Source organism: Parasteatoda tepidariorum, chromosome 4 (genome assembly GCF_043381705.1).
Source record: "Parasteatoda tepidariorum isolate YZ-2023 chromosome 4, CAS_Ptep_4.0, whole genome shotgun sequence".
NCBI classification, from domain to species: Eukaryota; Metazoa; Arthropoda; class Arachnida; order Araneae; family Theridiidae; genus Parasteatoda; species Parasteatoda tepidariorum.
The window spans coordinates 102,300,164-102,312,771 of NC_092207.1; the positions used below are offsets into that span (position 1 = coordinate 102,300,164).

Consider the following 12,608-nt stretch of genomic DNA (forward strand, 5'->3'; position numbering starts at 1 on the left):
ATAGAGGAATCAATATATTTCACACATTCAATACAAAATAGAAATCGTTCAAAATTCAGCTGGTAAGTTAAGTTGCAACATTTCTGCAGACAGCATTATTAAAATTAATTACCTTTTCACACATGCGTTCTCAATTTTGATTGACTGTTTTGTGCATTACTAACCAAAAGTCTTCTGTGATTGGCTATGTGTTATCATTCCACTCTCTTCTTATATATAAAGATATATATATATATATATAGCAAAATAAATAAATACAAAAAAAAGCACAGAGAAATTTAAGAAAAACAATAAGTTTCATTTATTGCTCATAAGCTGCAAATAAACAGAAAACAGAACTCATAAGATAAGTTCAAAATGAAGATAAAACAAAGGAAAATTACAGACATATTGAAAAAAGGAGGAAAGAAAAATATTAAAAAAATAGCAAACAAGTGGGAAAAAAAGGATGAAATTTTTTTTTTTTAAATCCGGAAAATAAAAGATACAATCTTTTCATCAGCCCACACGATTATATCCGCAAAAAAGAGTGCCTTCTGATATTGTATCAATATAGCCAGAGCAAAATATATCAATACAATAGTGTGAGGAACACTCAAAAAAATTTTTACAAAAATTACAACAGATAAAATAGAACACAATAAGTAAAAATAACACGTAAAAACAGGAAATAAAATGAAGAGAAAAAACAGAATAAAGCATAATCTATCAATCGAATAGCGAATTCAAATGTACTTACATAAACGGGAAATTTTTCAAGAATGATTTAAAATATTTTCATAACAAGATTGCCAGATTGCAAAATATGAAAACAAAAGTGCAAATTGAGCGTAACTAGAGGAGTTTTGTTTTAAAGTGCGTTCTTACTGCATTACTGAAGTGCATTTGATTTATTAGTTACCAAGGATGGGCCCGAAAATGGATGTGCGCAAAGTAATATTATACTGGATAATTTAAAGAAATTGACCATAAATAATTTTAGAAAATAAATATTTATTTAAGAAAAAAATGTAAAATAGAGAAGAGAAGGAAACATGAATTGCCTGTTTTGCACATAATTTTAGCCACAGATTTGCCCGAAATGGATTTGCACATGGAAAAATTATATAAATTAACAACGAAATTTATTAGTACAGTAAGACCTCGATTATCCGAGCTAATTGGGACCGCTAGTACCTCGGATCTCGGATATCGGAAATCTCGGTTAATAGGAACCATGTATAAAAACCTTCCGTGCTCGCGAATTTAACTACTTTTAAAGTAAAAAACAATGGAACGTTTTTTAAATGATAAAAATAAACATACATGAACTTATGTTTTACAGCTAAAAAGACTTAAAAAAGAAATCAACTCTAGTAGTAAATTTTGAAAAGTAAAATGGAATTTTTTTTTAACTATACTTAGTTAAATATCGAAAGACGCATTTTCAAAAATATCACTAATCTCAAGAAAATATTGTATTTTTGAAATTTACATGATTAAACTTACAAGTCACATGACCACTGTTAACAAAGCATTCATGGATGTTGTCTTCTCAGGGTAATATTTCATGGAAGTTGAGTGCTTTTGTGGGGAATAAGTGCCTGTAACACGGACAACGAACTAATATGTNTTAGTAAATAATTTTAGCCACGGATTTGCCTGAAATGGATTTGCACATGGAAAATTTTTATAAATTAACAACAAAATTTATTAGTAAATAATTTTACCCACGGATTTGCCCGAAATGGATTTGCACATGGAAAAATTATATAAATTAAAAAAGGAATTTTTTAGTAAAGGTATTTTTTAGTAAATAATTTTGACCAAGGATTTGCCCAAAATGGATCTTTGCACATGGAAAAATTATACAAATTAACAAAGAAATTATTTTGTTAATAATCTTGGCCATGGATTTACTCGAAATGGATTTTCACACGGGAAAATTATATAAATTGACAAAGAAAATGTTTAGTAAATATATCTACAAACATATATGATAAATTCGATAATTTTATATAGAATTTTATTACTTTAGTTGGGTATCCATTGTTTTTTATCAAATTTCGAAAGAGTTTATCGATTTGTTTTTTGGATAAATAAATATTACTACATATTCTTTTAATTCTATTCATATTACTTATTGTGTTCTATTTTATTTGTTGTAATCTTTGTAAAAAATCACATTGATATATTTTGCTTTGGCTATATTGATACAATATCAGAAAGCACTCTTTTTTGCTGATATAATCGTGTGGGCTGATGAAAAGATTATATCTTTTATTTTCCGGATTTTTTTTTTTTTAAAATTATTTTTCTTCTTATTTTTTAGTTGTTTGTTATTTCTTTATTATTATTTTTCTTTCCCCCTTTTTTATATGTCTGTAATTTTCCTTTGTTTTATCTTCATTTATATATATATATATATATATATATATTTATATATACATTTACATTTATATATATATACTAAACTCAGTGACGCGACAGCCCATAGAGGGCCATGGCCTACTGTGCCCATCTCAGTTTTCTTCACCTTGGGCTCTGGTGTGCAGGAGCAGATGTTCCGGTCGGGTGGTCAGCCTAACGCGGAACCCCCTGTGTTTAGTTCCCAAGCATGCTTGGTACTCATTTATTGACCCACTGAAGGGATGAAAGGCTGAGTCAACCTTGCCCGGCCCCAGAATCGAACCAGGAACCTGTGGCACGACAGCGCGACGCTACCACTCAGCCACCGGGAGTACATTTATATATATACATTTATAAATATGCATTTATATATATATGTGTGTGTGTGTGCGTGCATGTATATATATATATGTATAAACAGGTCTTAGGCAAGGAAGGAGGGTACAAAATTTTTTTATTAATGATTAGACACAGAACAAACAGGCACAGGATTTTAAAAAGTGCAAATTTATTTTATTTAATCATTATGAGATGAATGGCGAGAGAGAATCTGTCACAAATTTGTCGTGTTCCAGCATAAATGTTAGGGATAATTTTGCAAAGAAAATCCGTAAAATGCTTCGATTTAGAGAAAAAAGGAAATCCTAGTAATTGCAATTGGTTTATCAAGTAGGTCGTGTAATTCGTTCAAAGAGCAAAGGGAAAAAATTTCTTGCTTTTAATTAATGCATGCTTGAGCCAAAAATAGATTTAAGGACAGGATGTGAGTTTAAAAGTATGAGAAAGTGTCTTGTTTTGAATAATAATTTAAGAAAAGGAATTACAGAAAAGGAATAACCTAAAAAGATTAATTGAAGCTTTTTATGTTACATCCCCCTCCCCAAAAATTTTAATTACAATCCAGAAATTTTAAAAATTATTATCTATTTGCAGAATCTTCCCTATGATCGAAGCACAAATAAAATGAAAAGAATAAAATTTGTAATATTAACAATATATTAAAGTAATATATGAATTATAAAAAATACACATTTATACTCATGGTAAAAATTTGACACAATAAAAAATATGTACTAGCATTATCAGCAAATTTAAGATTATGATTTTCATTTTCAGCAGTTTTTATGACTTAACAGTTTTTTCAGTTCCAAGTCTTTTGTTTGAAGATCACAACAAAGTTATTCTCCAAGAAGCATTCCTCATAATAACACAATTTAATTTAACTCATCAATCAGGATAAAAATTTATAAACATTTTTAAAAGTGTGTAAGTTGAAATGTAAAACATAAAATGTATAAAGCAGTTTTACGGGAAAAATTTCAATCTGAAATTACACTTCAGTATTGTTTACCTTGTTTGAAAACAAAATTTTATAAAAAAATTGACACAGTGGTTGTTATTCTGAAGTTTAAGACTTCAGTGTTTTTAGGGCAATTTTGCAAATGAGGGGCTGTATTCTCCAAAAGGAGGAAAACAGTCCCTAATCTCAACAATGTTATACTGGAAGATTCTAGTTTCAAATAAATACTTATCTTTGTTAAAAATTGTATCCATTTGTGGTTTTTACCACAAAAAGAGAAGAAAAAAAACTATCATCGCCCCATATCCTTATTTTAGATTTGAGTAAACGTTATATTTGAAGGGTCGGATCTTCCAGAAAAAAGGGGACAACATGTTCCACTGAACCATGTGCATTTGTTATGTCATATTCAGTATTTTTGATTTGACTATTTACAATGAAAAACCATTAAATTTAATATAAAATATAATTTATTCTATTATTAAACCACAATATTATTTAAATTATTACATTTGTTTATTATTCATGAAATAATTTCAGTTTTATCAGATGGGCTGTATCTTTGTAATTTTGATACATAAAATATTTCAATATTTTCTTTATTAGAAGTATTCTTTTTATTTATTTTTTATATTTGTCATGTCAATAACAAAATATTTGAAGGAAAAAAAATTTTCTTTATGTCAAAAATTTGCCATCTGTAACATTTTTTTCTTTTCTTTCTTTTATTTTTCTTTTCTTTCTACTTTCTATATTTTTTTATTCTTCTATTTTCTTTCTTGGTAATTTTATTGCAACCATTAACCTGGATTTTAGGAAAAATGCGTAAGGATACATTGCTTTTATAATCAGAAAAGGTGATGTTTTCTCAGATTTTGCATTACAACCTGTTTAACACAATTAATCACTAATTGAAATCCAAAACAAAGCTTTCAAATTCAATATGGTATAGGGTAAATCAGTTTTTAAAATTTGACTAACCTAGCTATTTTCCTTATTTTTAATCTGAAGTGCAAGTTTGATTTGCAAATTACTTTTTGTTTCCTTTGCATTCATTAAGTTTTTTCTTTCCTTTTGGAATAATTTTTTTTCTCCAAAAATTTTAGTTTGGATATTTTTTTAAGTAATTTTTGTTCAGAGATCTTAATTGGTAATTCAATTTGTCACAATCGGGTGTTAGAAAATTTAAATATTTTCATTTCAAATTTAAGCATATTTTTAAGCATATTCGGTTACTATTTCTTTCCAATTTGTGTTTGATCATTTTCCTATCTTTATGTTGGAATTAAAGCTCAGAAATAAAGAAACAATTTATTTATGGAAATTACTCAGTTATGAAGTAATTACCAACATTAGACTCAAGCATTAATGTCTGGTTGTTCTTCAATACAAATTCTAAAAACAAGTATTTTATTCATTTTCCGAATTATTTGTATTAGTTTTAAAATTTCTTGATTTAATTTATATTTTCTACTATACCGCAATTGCAAGCATATATTAAAAATTAATTTCAATAATTATTGTAGTTATATTTAGAAGAGAAAATTTTTTTAATATTTTAATTGCATTTTTATCTTAACCCTAAACACTATAGTAAAACAAAAATATAAATTCTACTAATCAATAAATCATAGAAACTGTTACACATAAAACAATAAATATGAAAATAATTTCTCCAAACATTTTTTATGCCAATTGAAACAATCAATTCATTGAAAATAAAAATTTCGCAAGAATTAAAATTTCATCAGTAAATAAGTTTCCGAAATGTAAAAATAAACATACCTGTTAAACAATGAAAATAAGATCAATGTATAAGAAATAATTATTTCAATTGAAACATCAAGTATGAGAAGAAGAAAAATTTAAATTATAATCATAATCCGTTATTTTTTTTATTTTTTTATTTACATGAGTGCTTTTTTTTTAATCAATGAAAATTAAAGAAATAAATGTTTTGTGAGTTAAACATAAGAAATTGTAAAAAAAAAAATAATAATAAATACTACAAAGGATATGTGAAGAGAGTTGGAATTAGTCCAAGAAGATATTTTGAAAACCGCAACATCATAGATGAAAGTTGATAAATAAAAAATTAGTTTCTTCTTTAAAAGAAATCATATTTCTCCTCGAATGAGGTGGGGTGAGAACAAATCATTGATACAATTCAGAGCACCACAGGGATAGGCATATCTAAGCTTTTCGAAAGTCACTTGTAAAGGAAAAGGATGGGATTTCAAATTGAAAACTTTTTGAAGTCTATCAGGAGTCTGATGCAGTTTTTATTTTTAGTCCAAGGGGGTGAAAAATATTGAAGCTCAGCTCTCTAGTAGTATTCATTGCTTTCAGAACATAGACATAACATGTAGCATAAGCAAATGGAAAGTCGATGATCAATAAGTGAAGTTTCACTGCCCGTAGGTATCATTTACATAAACGAAAAGTTTGATGATTGAAGCATTTATTTTTTGTTGAAGATACTGGATGAATTGCCATGAGTTGAAGAATAATTTGACTGATAAATTTCCAACTGTCTATTTGAATCAGATATTCCATATTTTTGATGTACCTTCTTCCGATTGATTTAATTTCAAATAAGATATTGCATATGTTTGATGTACTGTACCCCCTTCCCTACTGTTTTATCCTGCCGACTTATAACGTCGTTGCCGAGTGGAAGGAATAAAACAGGTCTTAGGCAGGGAAGGAGGGTACAAAATTGATTTATTAGTTATTAGATTGAGAACGTTTATCAAAGTGTGTTCAAGAAACATTGTGCTCCTCATTGTAAGTTGCGAAAAATCTTGCAAAGTGAATCCGTAAAATGTTTCATTTTAGGGAATAAGGGAAATCTTAGTAGTTGTAATTGGTTTATTAAATAGGTTGCACGATTCCCACGANGCTCCTCATTGTAAGTTACGGAAATTCTTGCAAAGTGAATCCGTAAAATGTTTCATTTTAGGGAATAAGGGAAATCTTAGTAGTTGTAATTGGTTTATTAAATAGGTTGCACGATTCCCACGAGGAGCAAAGGAAAAAATGTCTTGTTTTTAATTAATGAATGCTTGAGCCAAAAATAGATTAAGGACAGGAGGAAAATTTAAAAGTGTGAGAAAGTGTTTCGTTTTGAATAATAATTTAAGAAAAGGATTTACAGAAAAGGAATAACGTAAAAAGATTAATTGAAGCTTTTTATGTTACATATATGTACTATCAACTCTTAAATCATATTTACAGAAAGAGTAGTTAGAATACTAATTGTCCCATGGTGGATAAATCGTAATGACATGGTTCTCATTGGAACACCGAATTCAAGTATAATTGGCTGCAGTCTGCAAAGAAATTGAGGGTGCACTGTATCGATTGTTGTTAAACCATAAAGTGCTCATTTTGCGCACAGGTTATTGTTCTATCAAAATGGTTGAGCAGAGGATCATAATTCTCATTATCCTCTGAGTTGTTTCCCATCACCCATTGTGTAGCTCTAGTGTGACAGAAATAAATTACGACTCGGATCAGAATAAATTAACGATGTAACACTATGTTAATAGAGATTGTATATTTTCATACTGAAACTGAGCGCCTTTGCAAATATACAGAATTAATTTACTTTCTTCAATCACATGGTGTGTACTATTCAATATGTAGTATTTTTCTGCTATTTCTTTAAATATTTGAATTTCTGTCTTTATTGCTGTGAGAGCTTATTTAACTTTTTAAAATACCCCAATACTTTTATTTTCAGAATTGATTGAACATTTTCATTAGGATATAAAAATTTTTTCCTTGTTTAGCAGTCGAGTTACAAAATTTTAGCTGGTGGCTTTTTTACAACAAAAACCAGTATGTCCCCATATTTGATGTGAAAATAGAAATAGTGTTTTGAGGGAAATTTTTTTAAAGATTTTTTCAGAGTCACTTAGAAACTTATAATATATTGTTCCAAAAAAATTTATTTAACATAATCAGTGTTACACTCAAAGCTATTTTTATATGTTTATTATTGTAAAGCACTTTAAAAGTAAAGCAAACAATCTACTTTATTTTGTGCAAGTTAGTTTGCAATATATAATTTCAGACTTTGTATTTTAAACAATTCATGCTTCAGTTATAATGTCCTTTGTTGGTTTGCCAACTTAATTCTTGTTTCTCTTGGCTTCTCATGTATTTCTTAATCATAAAATGTCTTTCAGGCTCCAGCCATCTAATAAGTTGCCTTTTCCTTCCCTCTATGCTGTTTGAAGGAAAATCTTGGTCATGAAGTTCAATATTCTTATCAGTTGTAAACCTTATTGGAAATATATATGCAATTGTTTTTAAGTTCTTTTTACATTTTAGTATTTCATCTTGTTTAAGGCATGGTAAATTGCTATAAGAGATGGTTTTATGCATTTGATCTTGACTTATCCTTGAAACAATTTTTAAATGGGGCTAAAAAGTATATTTTGAAACAAAAAATTACTCTCATTGTTAAAAATAAAACAGTAAATTCTGCTTACATTATAAATGAATCCTTTTGTATTATAAATTCTAATTTTATTGGAATTGCTATCCACGAAATTTTGTATTTGACAATAACGAATTTTTCTATTTTAAGTTTTTTTCTTGGAAATTTTAAGGAAATTATTTTATTAAATATTACTTTGCTAAAACATATGGGGACAGTTTTGATTTTTTGTATTTACTACATAATAAAAAAAATCAAATAGAAATTAAAGAATAAAAATTATTTTTAACATTTTCCTGCATTTAATTAGTTTTGCTTGTTGTGGAAACATTCCATTCTTATTGCAGTTAAATATCTTTCATCATAAATGATTTTTATTGTATAATTGAATTGAATATTTGAAACTTTTTGGAAAATTAATATTTCTGATCAATATGTGCCAACTGAGGTGATCTCAAATAAACATTTTCAGAAATCACTATACCTGTTTTCTTATTATTTGATTAAATGTTCATTTATTGATTTTCGTCCTGGTTTCTAATATGAAAACCAAATCTGCTTCACACTATATTTAACTTGCAATTTTAAGCTAAATAAACTTGATATAAGAATATAATTTTTGTTGATAATTTATTTTAACTTATATATCTGAATAAGCCAAATATTTTTGTATATCAATAATTTTAGTTTTGTGTACTCGGCTTCAAATGAAGAGCGATATTTTTATGATCTTTACGGAGGTACTATATTTTGTACTGGTTAAATTGATGGAGAAAAAAATTATGTAGAAATTTTTCTGAAAGAATAAGCCAGATTATGTAAATTATGCTAAAAATGTGAGGAAGAGACCTCACTTTCAGGAAAGCATTCATGATTTGATTTTAGTTGTTTAGTAAGGAGCAACAGATCAAAAATTTACAAATCTGAATCCAAACTAAACTGTACAATTAATATAATGCATTTGTTGATTTAAAAAACTTTGTTTAACTTGTATTTTAAATAAAATGAGCTTTTAAACTAACTGGTTAAATGAAAAAATTACTTACTTTTTTATTTAAATTGGTTCAAAAAAATTAAAATATACTTTGAACTTATTATTCTAGAATTAAGTTTCCTTAATGTAAAAAAAAAAGCTCTCTTAATTACCTACACGAGAAAAGCCTTTTGCATCAATCTAATATTTTAAAAAGTGCCATTTTGTATTTTCATTATGGAATTAAGAAAAGCTTTTGTAAAATATTCAATTTTATGGGTCTTTTTTTATTTCTTTTTTAACCTCCTTATTTTTTTTTTTTTTTNTTTTTTTTGCAATCTAGTGCTAAACTATTATTTTTTTGCTGGTGGGAGAACTGGATTAGTTTTAAACAATTACATTTGTGTCTATCAGAATATAAATCTTTCAGATATCCTGATTGATAACCTGATTTAATTAAGCATGAAAAAAAAGTTTTTACTGTTTATTAACTTATTGAAATTTATTCAGATGTTTCATTTTGAATTTTTATGTTGAGTCCAAAATCATGTTCGGTGCTTCAGAAAAATTGTTTTTAGTTAGCTTTCTTCTGCATAAGTAAATATTTTATTATAATTATATTTTAAAGCATAAAGAAATCTACTTTATATATATTTTTCTGTTTTCGTATATTTTTGTAAAGAAAATTTAATTTAATAAACTTTTTGTCTGTTTAATTCTCCTTTGTGTATAGTTATTTCAATTACAATATTGTTTTTACTAAAAGTTTTTTTTTATAATAACTTGTGCCATTCTTTATAATCTGCTAAATTTAGTTTATTAATCTGTTAAATAATTGTTGAAATTATATTGCTTAAAAAACTACTTAAATACTAATTTTTAAATTTTTTTTATTTATATAATTTTTTTTTGTTTTTATTATTTTTTTCTTAAATTTTGAGCATCAAAATTTCCTGGAAATCAGATGTAATACAGTTTATTATAGTTTTTTTCTGTATATAATAAAAAAATTTCCAGATTTCAATACAAGAATCATAGCAGACAACTTGTATGGCTGTTAAAGTACTCATTTATAAATTTTAGCATCAGTTAACTTTTAAATGTTTGAGAGATATATAAATATTTAGAAAATTCTTACTCTCCCTGCAAAGCTGACTTTTACCTAAGTTACTGCAGTCCATTAACATCCTATACTAATGCTTTTACCAGATAACGCTTTTTCTTGCTAAATCTGGCTAATTTTTTTTAAATAAAGAACAATTTATATTGAATATTTTTATTTTTAATCTAACATCTTCAATAAATAATAATTAAATATTAATCATTGTTCATTTCTTACATTTATTGCAGATCATAAAAAAAGCTGCACTTTTTATAGGTTTTTAGGAGTGAAGTTATTTTTAAAAACCTCTGCTAATCCATTATCAAAAGGATAATCAGTATAGGTATGTAGTTCTTAATAGAGAACTAAAAGAGACAAAAAATAGCTCATGCTAATGTTTTAAATTGCAAAAAATTGATTAATTTTACTTGATCGTATATAAACTTAGACCACGCCAATACATAGAATACATAAACCAATAATAATGAAAATCGTTCTTCTTTTATCGTCTGCTGTAAGATATTTGTGGTAGAAGAAAAATAAGTTGAAAGTACCGTAAAAATAATTATTGATTATTTATAAAGAATTAAAAAAAAAATAGAAATGTTTTGGTAAATAGAAAAAGTCAAAATCTATAGAAAGTTACACTAAAAATTTCCTAAGTAAAGCATGCCTATTATTAAGCCGAGCTGGTTTCTCTTTTTATTTTATTTTGAAATATTTTCATCGTCTAAGTTTTAAAGAGATTCATTTTCTTTCTGATTAGATTACTATTATTCTAATCGATGGAATCTGTATTTGTTTGTTGCCTCTTTTTCTAGAAAAATTATGAACAATGTAATTCCTAGTTATTCTATTTAGGTGGAATATTTCATATTGAAATAATAATTAAAGGTTAGGTTTGTCGCCAGTTATTGTATAAAGTGAAAGACAATTAAAAATTAGAACTTTCAGAATTTTTAGTAATTTTGCCAAATATTGAAAGCTTGACCATGAGAGAGCTGGAACAAAGTGGGGTTTCATGTGAATTTTTGAATCATTTACAATCTTAGTAGTGTGGAAAATAACTTAAATCAAATTTAGAAAATAAAGAATAATACTTAAAACATAAGCTTAGCTACCACAAAATGAAATTTTTCTAAAAATACATAGAGAATTGGCAACCCTGTTTTACTACTATTCAATAAAATCTTTTTCCCCGCGATCCTACCTGTTGGTATGATTAATTGTCAGTTTTTATCAAGTAAAATAGATAGTGATCCTGTAAGTAAAAAGTGATCACATTGAAAAGAGCTATGCCCATCCAGTTTGAAGAAACTTAGGGATTCTTTTTCAATAGAATGATGCCAACCAATAATGTGTTGTTATGCCACTTCATAAGAACGTCATGCATATATAAAGATGGTCATCCTAATTTATTCTTTCTTTATTTTTCATTTTGAAGAGTTAAGACTTTAACTAGGTCTGAAGAGAAAATCTTTTTAACAGTAATTTGTTTCAAAATAAGATAAGTTGATCCAATCCAAAAATAATCAAGCATACACAAAAGAAAAATTGAAACTAAGTTATGCAACAGACTAAGCCCCCTTTTTTTTCCACACTCACAGATTCTGGCAACTATTTGCACACTACCCCGTTTTTATCCCTGACTCAGTGGACTAAATTTTTTCTCTTTCCTCATTCTATTTGTTCTTAAAATTTTAAAGAAATCCTATGCAGACCTGCCAACTCTCCTGCTTTTAGCAGGAGTCTCCTGCTTTTGCCTCAAATCTTCGCCCCCAGGCCTTCAGGGTGTTTTTTCCTGCTTTTTTCTATTTAGTGCAAGATAGAGGAAAAAAACAACAATTTGTGCAATTTCCTTCCCAACTTGTGCTTCAGATCATGCTGGGCATTTATTTAGAAAATTTTGCCCCATAGCAACATCACTAAAAATTAACGTGAGTGTGAACCGAAACATCAGCAATAACCAATGATATCTTGGACATCATTAGGCAAAATGTTTTTTCACTTTCTATAGATGCCAGTTTTTTTTTTAAAATAATGCTAAATCAGCAACATCTGCAGTTTTAAAACAGTAGCAGTTAAAAAAAAATTAAGAAATACATTTATAAAGTATTGTATTCATTATTGACATATTTTGTTAGTTTTGAACTTCTTCCTAAATTTGAAAAAATCAAAAGATATGTTTTAATATAATTCTATAGAACCTTATATTTTATAGTAAGAACACGTATCTTTATTAGTCAGTGTCAGAATCTTATTGTGGTCTATTTTATGTAATGTAAATAATATATTTTGAAATAAACTTCTTGTAGGAAGTGTGAATCAGGTTTAATTTTCAATATTGCGCTATGTCGTGATACAGAAAGAGTCTCCTGCTTTTTTATTTTCTAAGGTT

At 27.1% G+C, this 12,608-nt stretch overlaps 1 protein-coding gene across 3 annotated transcripts in view; it reads left to right on the forward strand.

Annotated features, from left to right (window-relative positions):
- Positions 1 to 12,608, forward strand: part of LOC107441232 (phytanoyl-CoA dioxygenase domain-containing protein 1) — a 66,767-nt gene that overhangs the window by 20,425 nt on the left and 33,734 nt on the right. For 2 of the 3 annotated variants that reach the window (XM_071180293.1, XM_016054414.4), the window contains exon 11: positions 7,882 to 8,616. The exons of the other annotated variant lie outside the window; for it this stretch is intronic. In XM_071180293.1, the coding sequence (XP_071036394.1) occupies positions 7,882 to 7,930 (49 nt within the window). In that variant the 3' untranslated portion in view covers positions 7,931 to 8,616. Of the gene's footprint in view, positions 1 to 7,881; positions 8,617 to 12,608 lie in introns of those variants that run through there. 3 annotated transcript variants of the gene reach the window in all.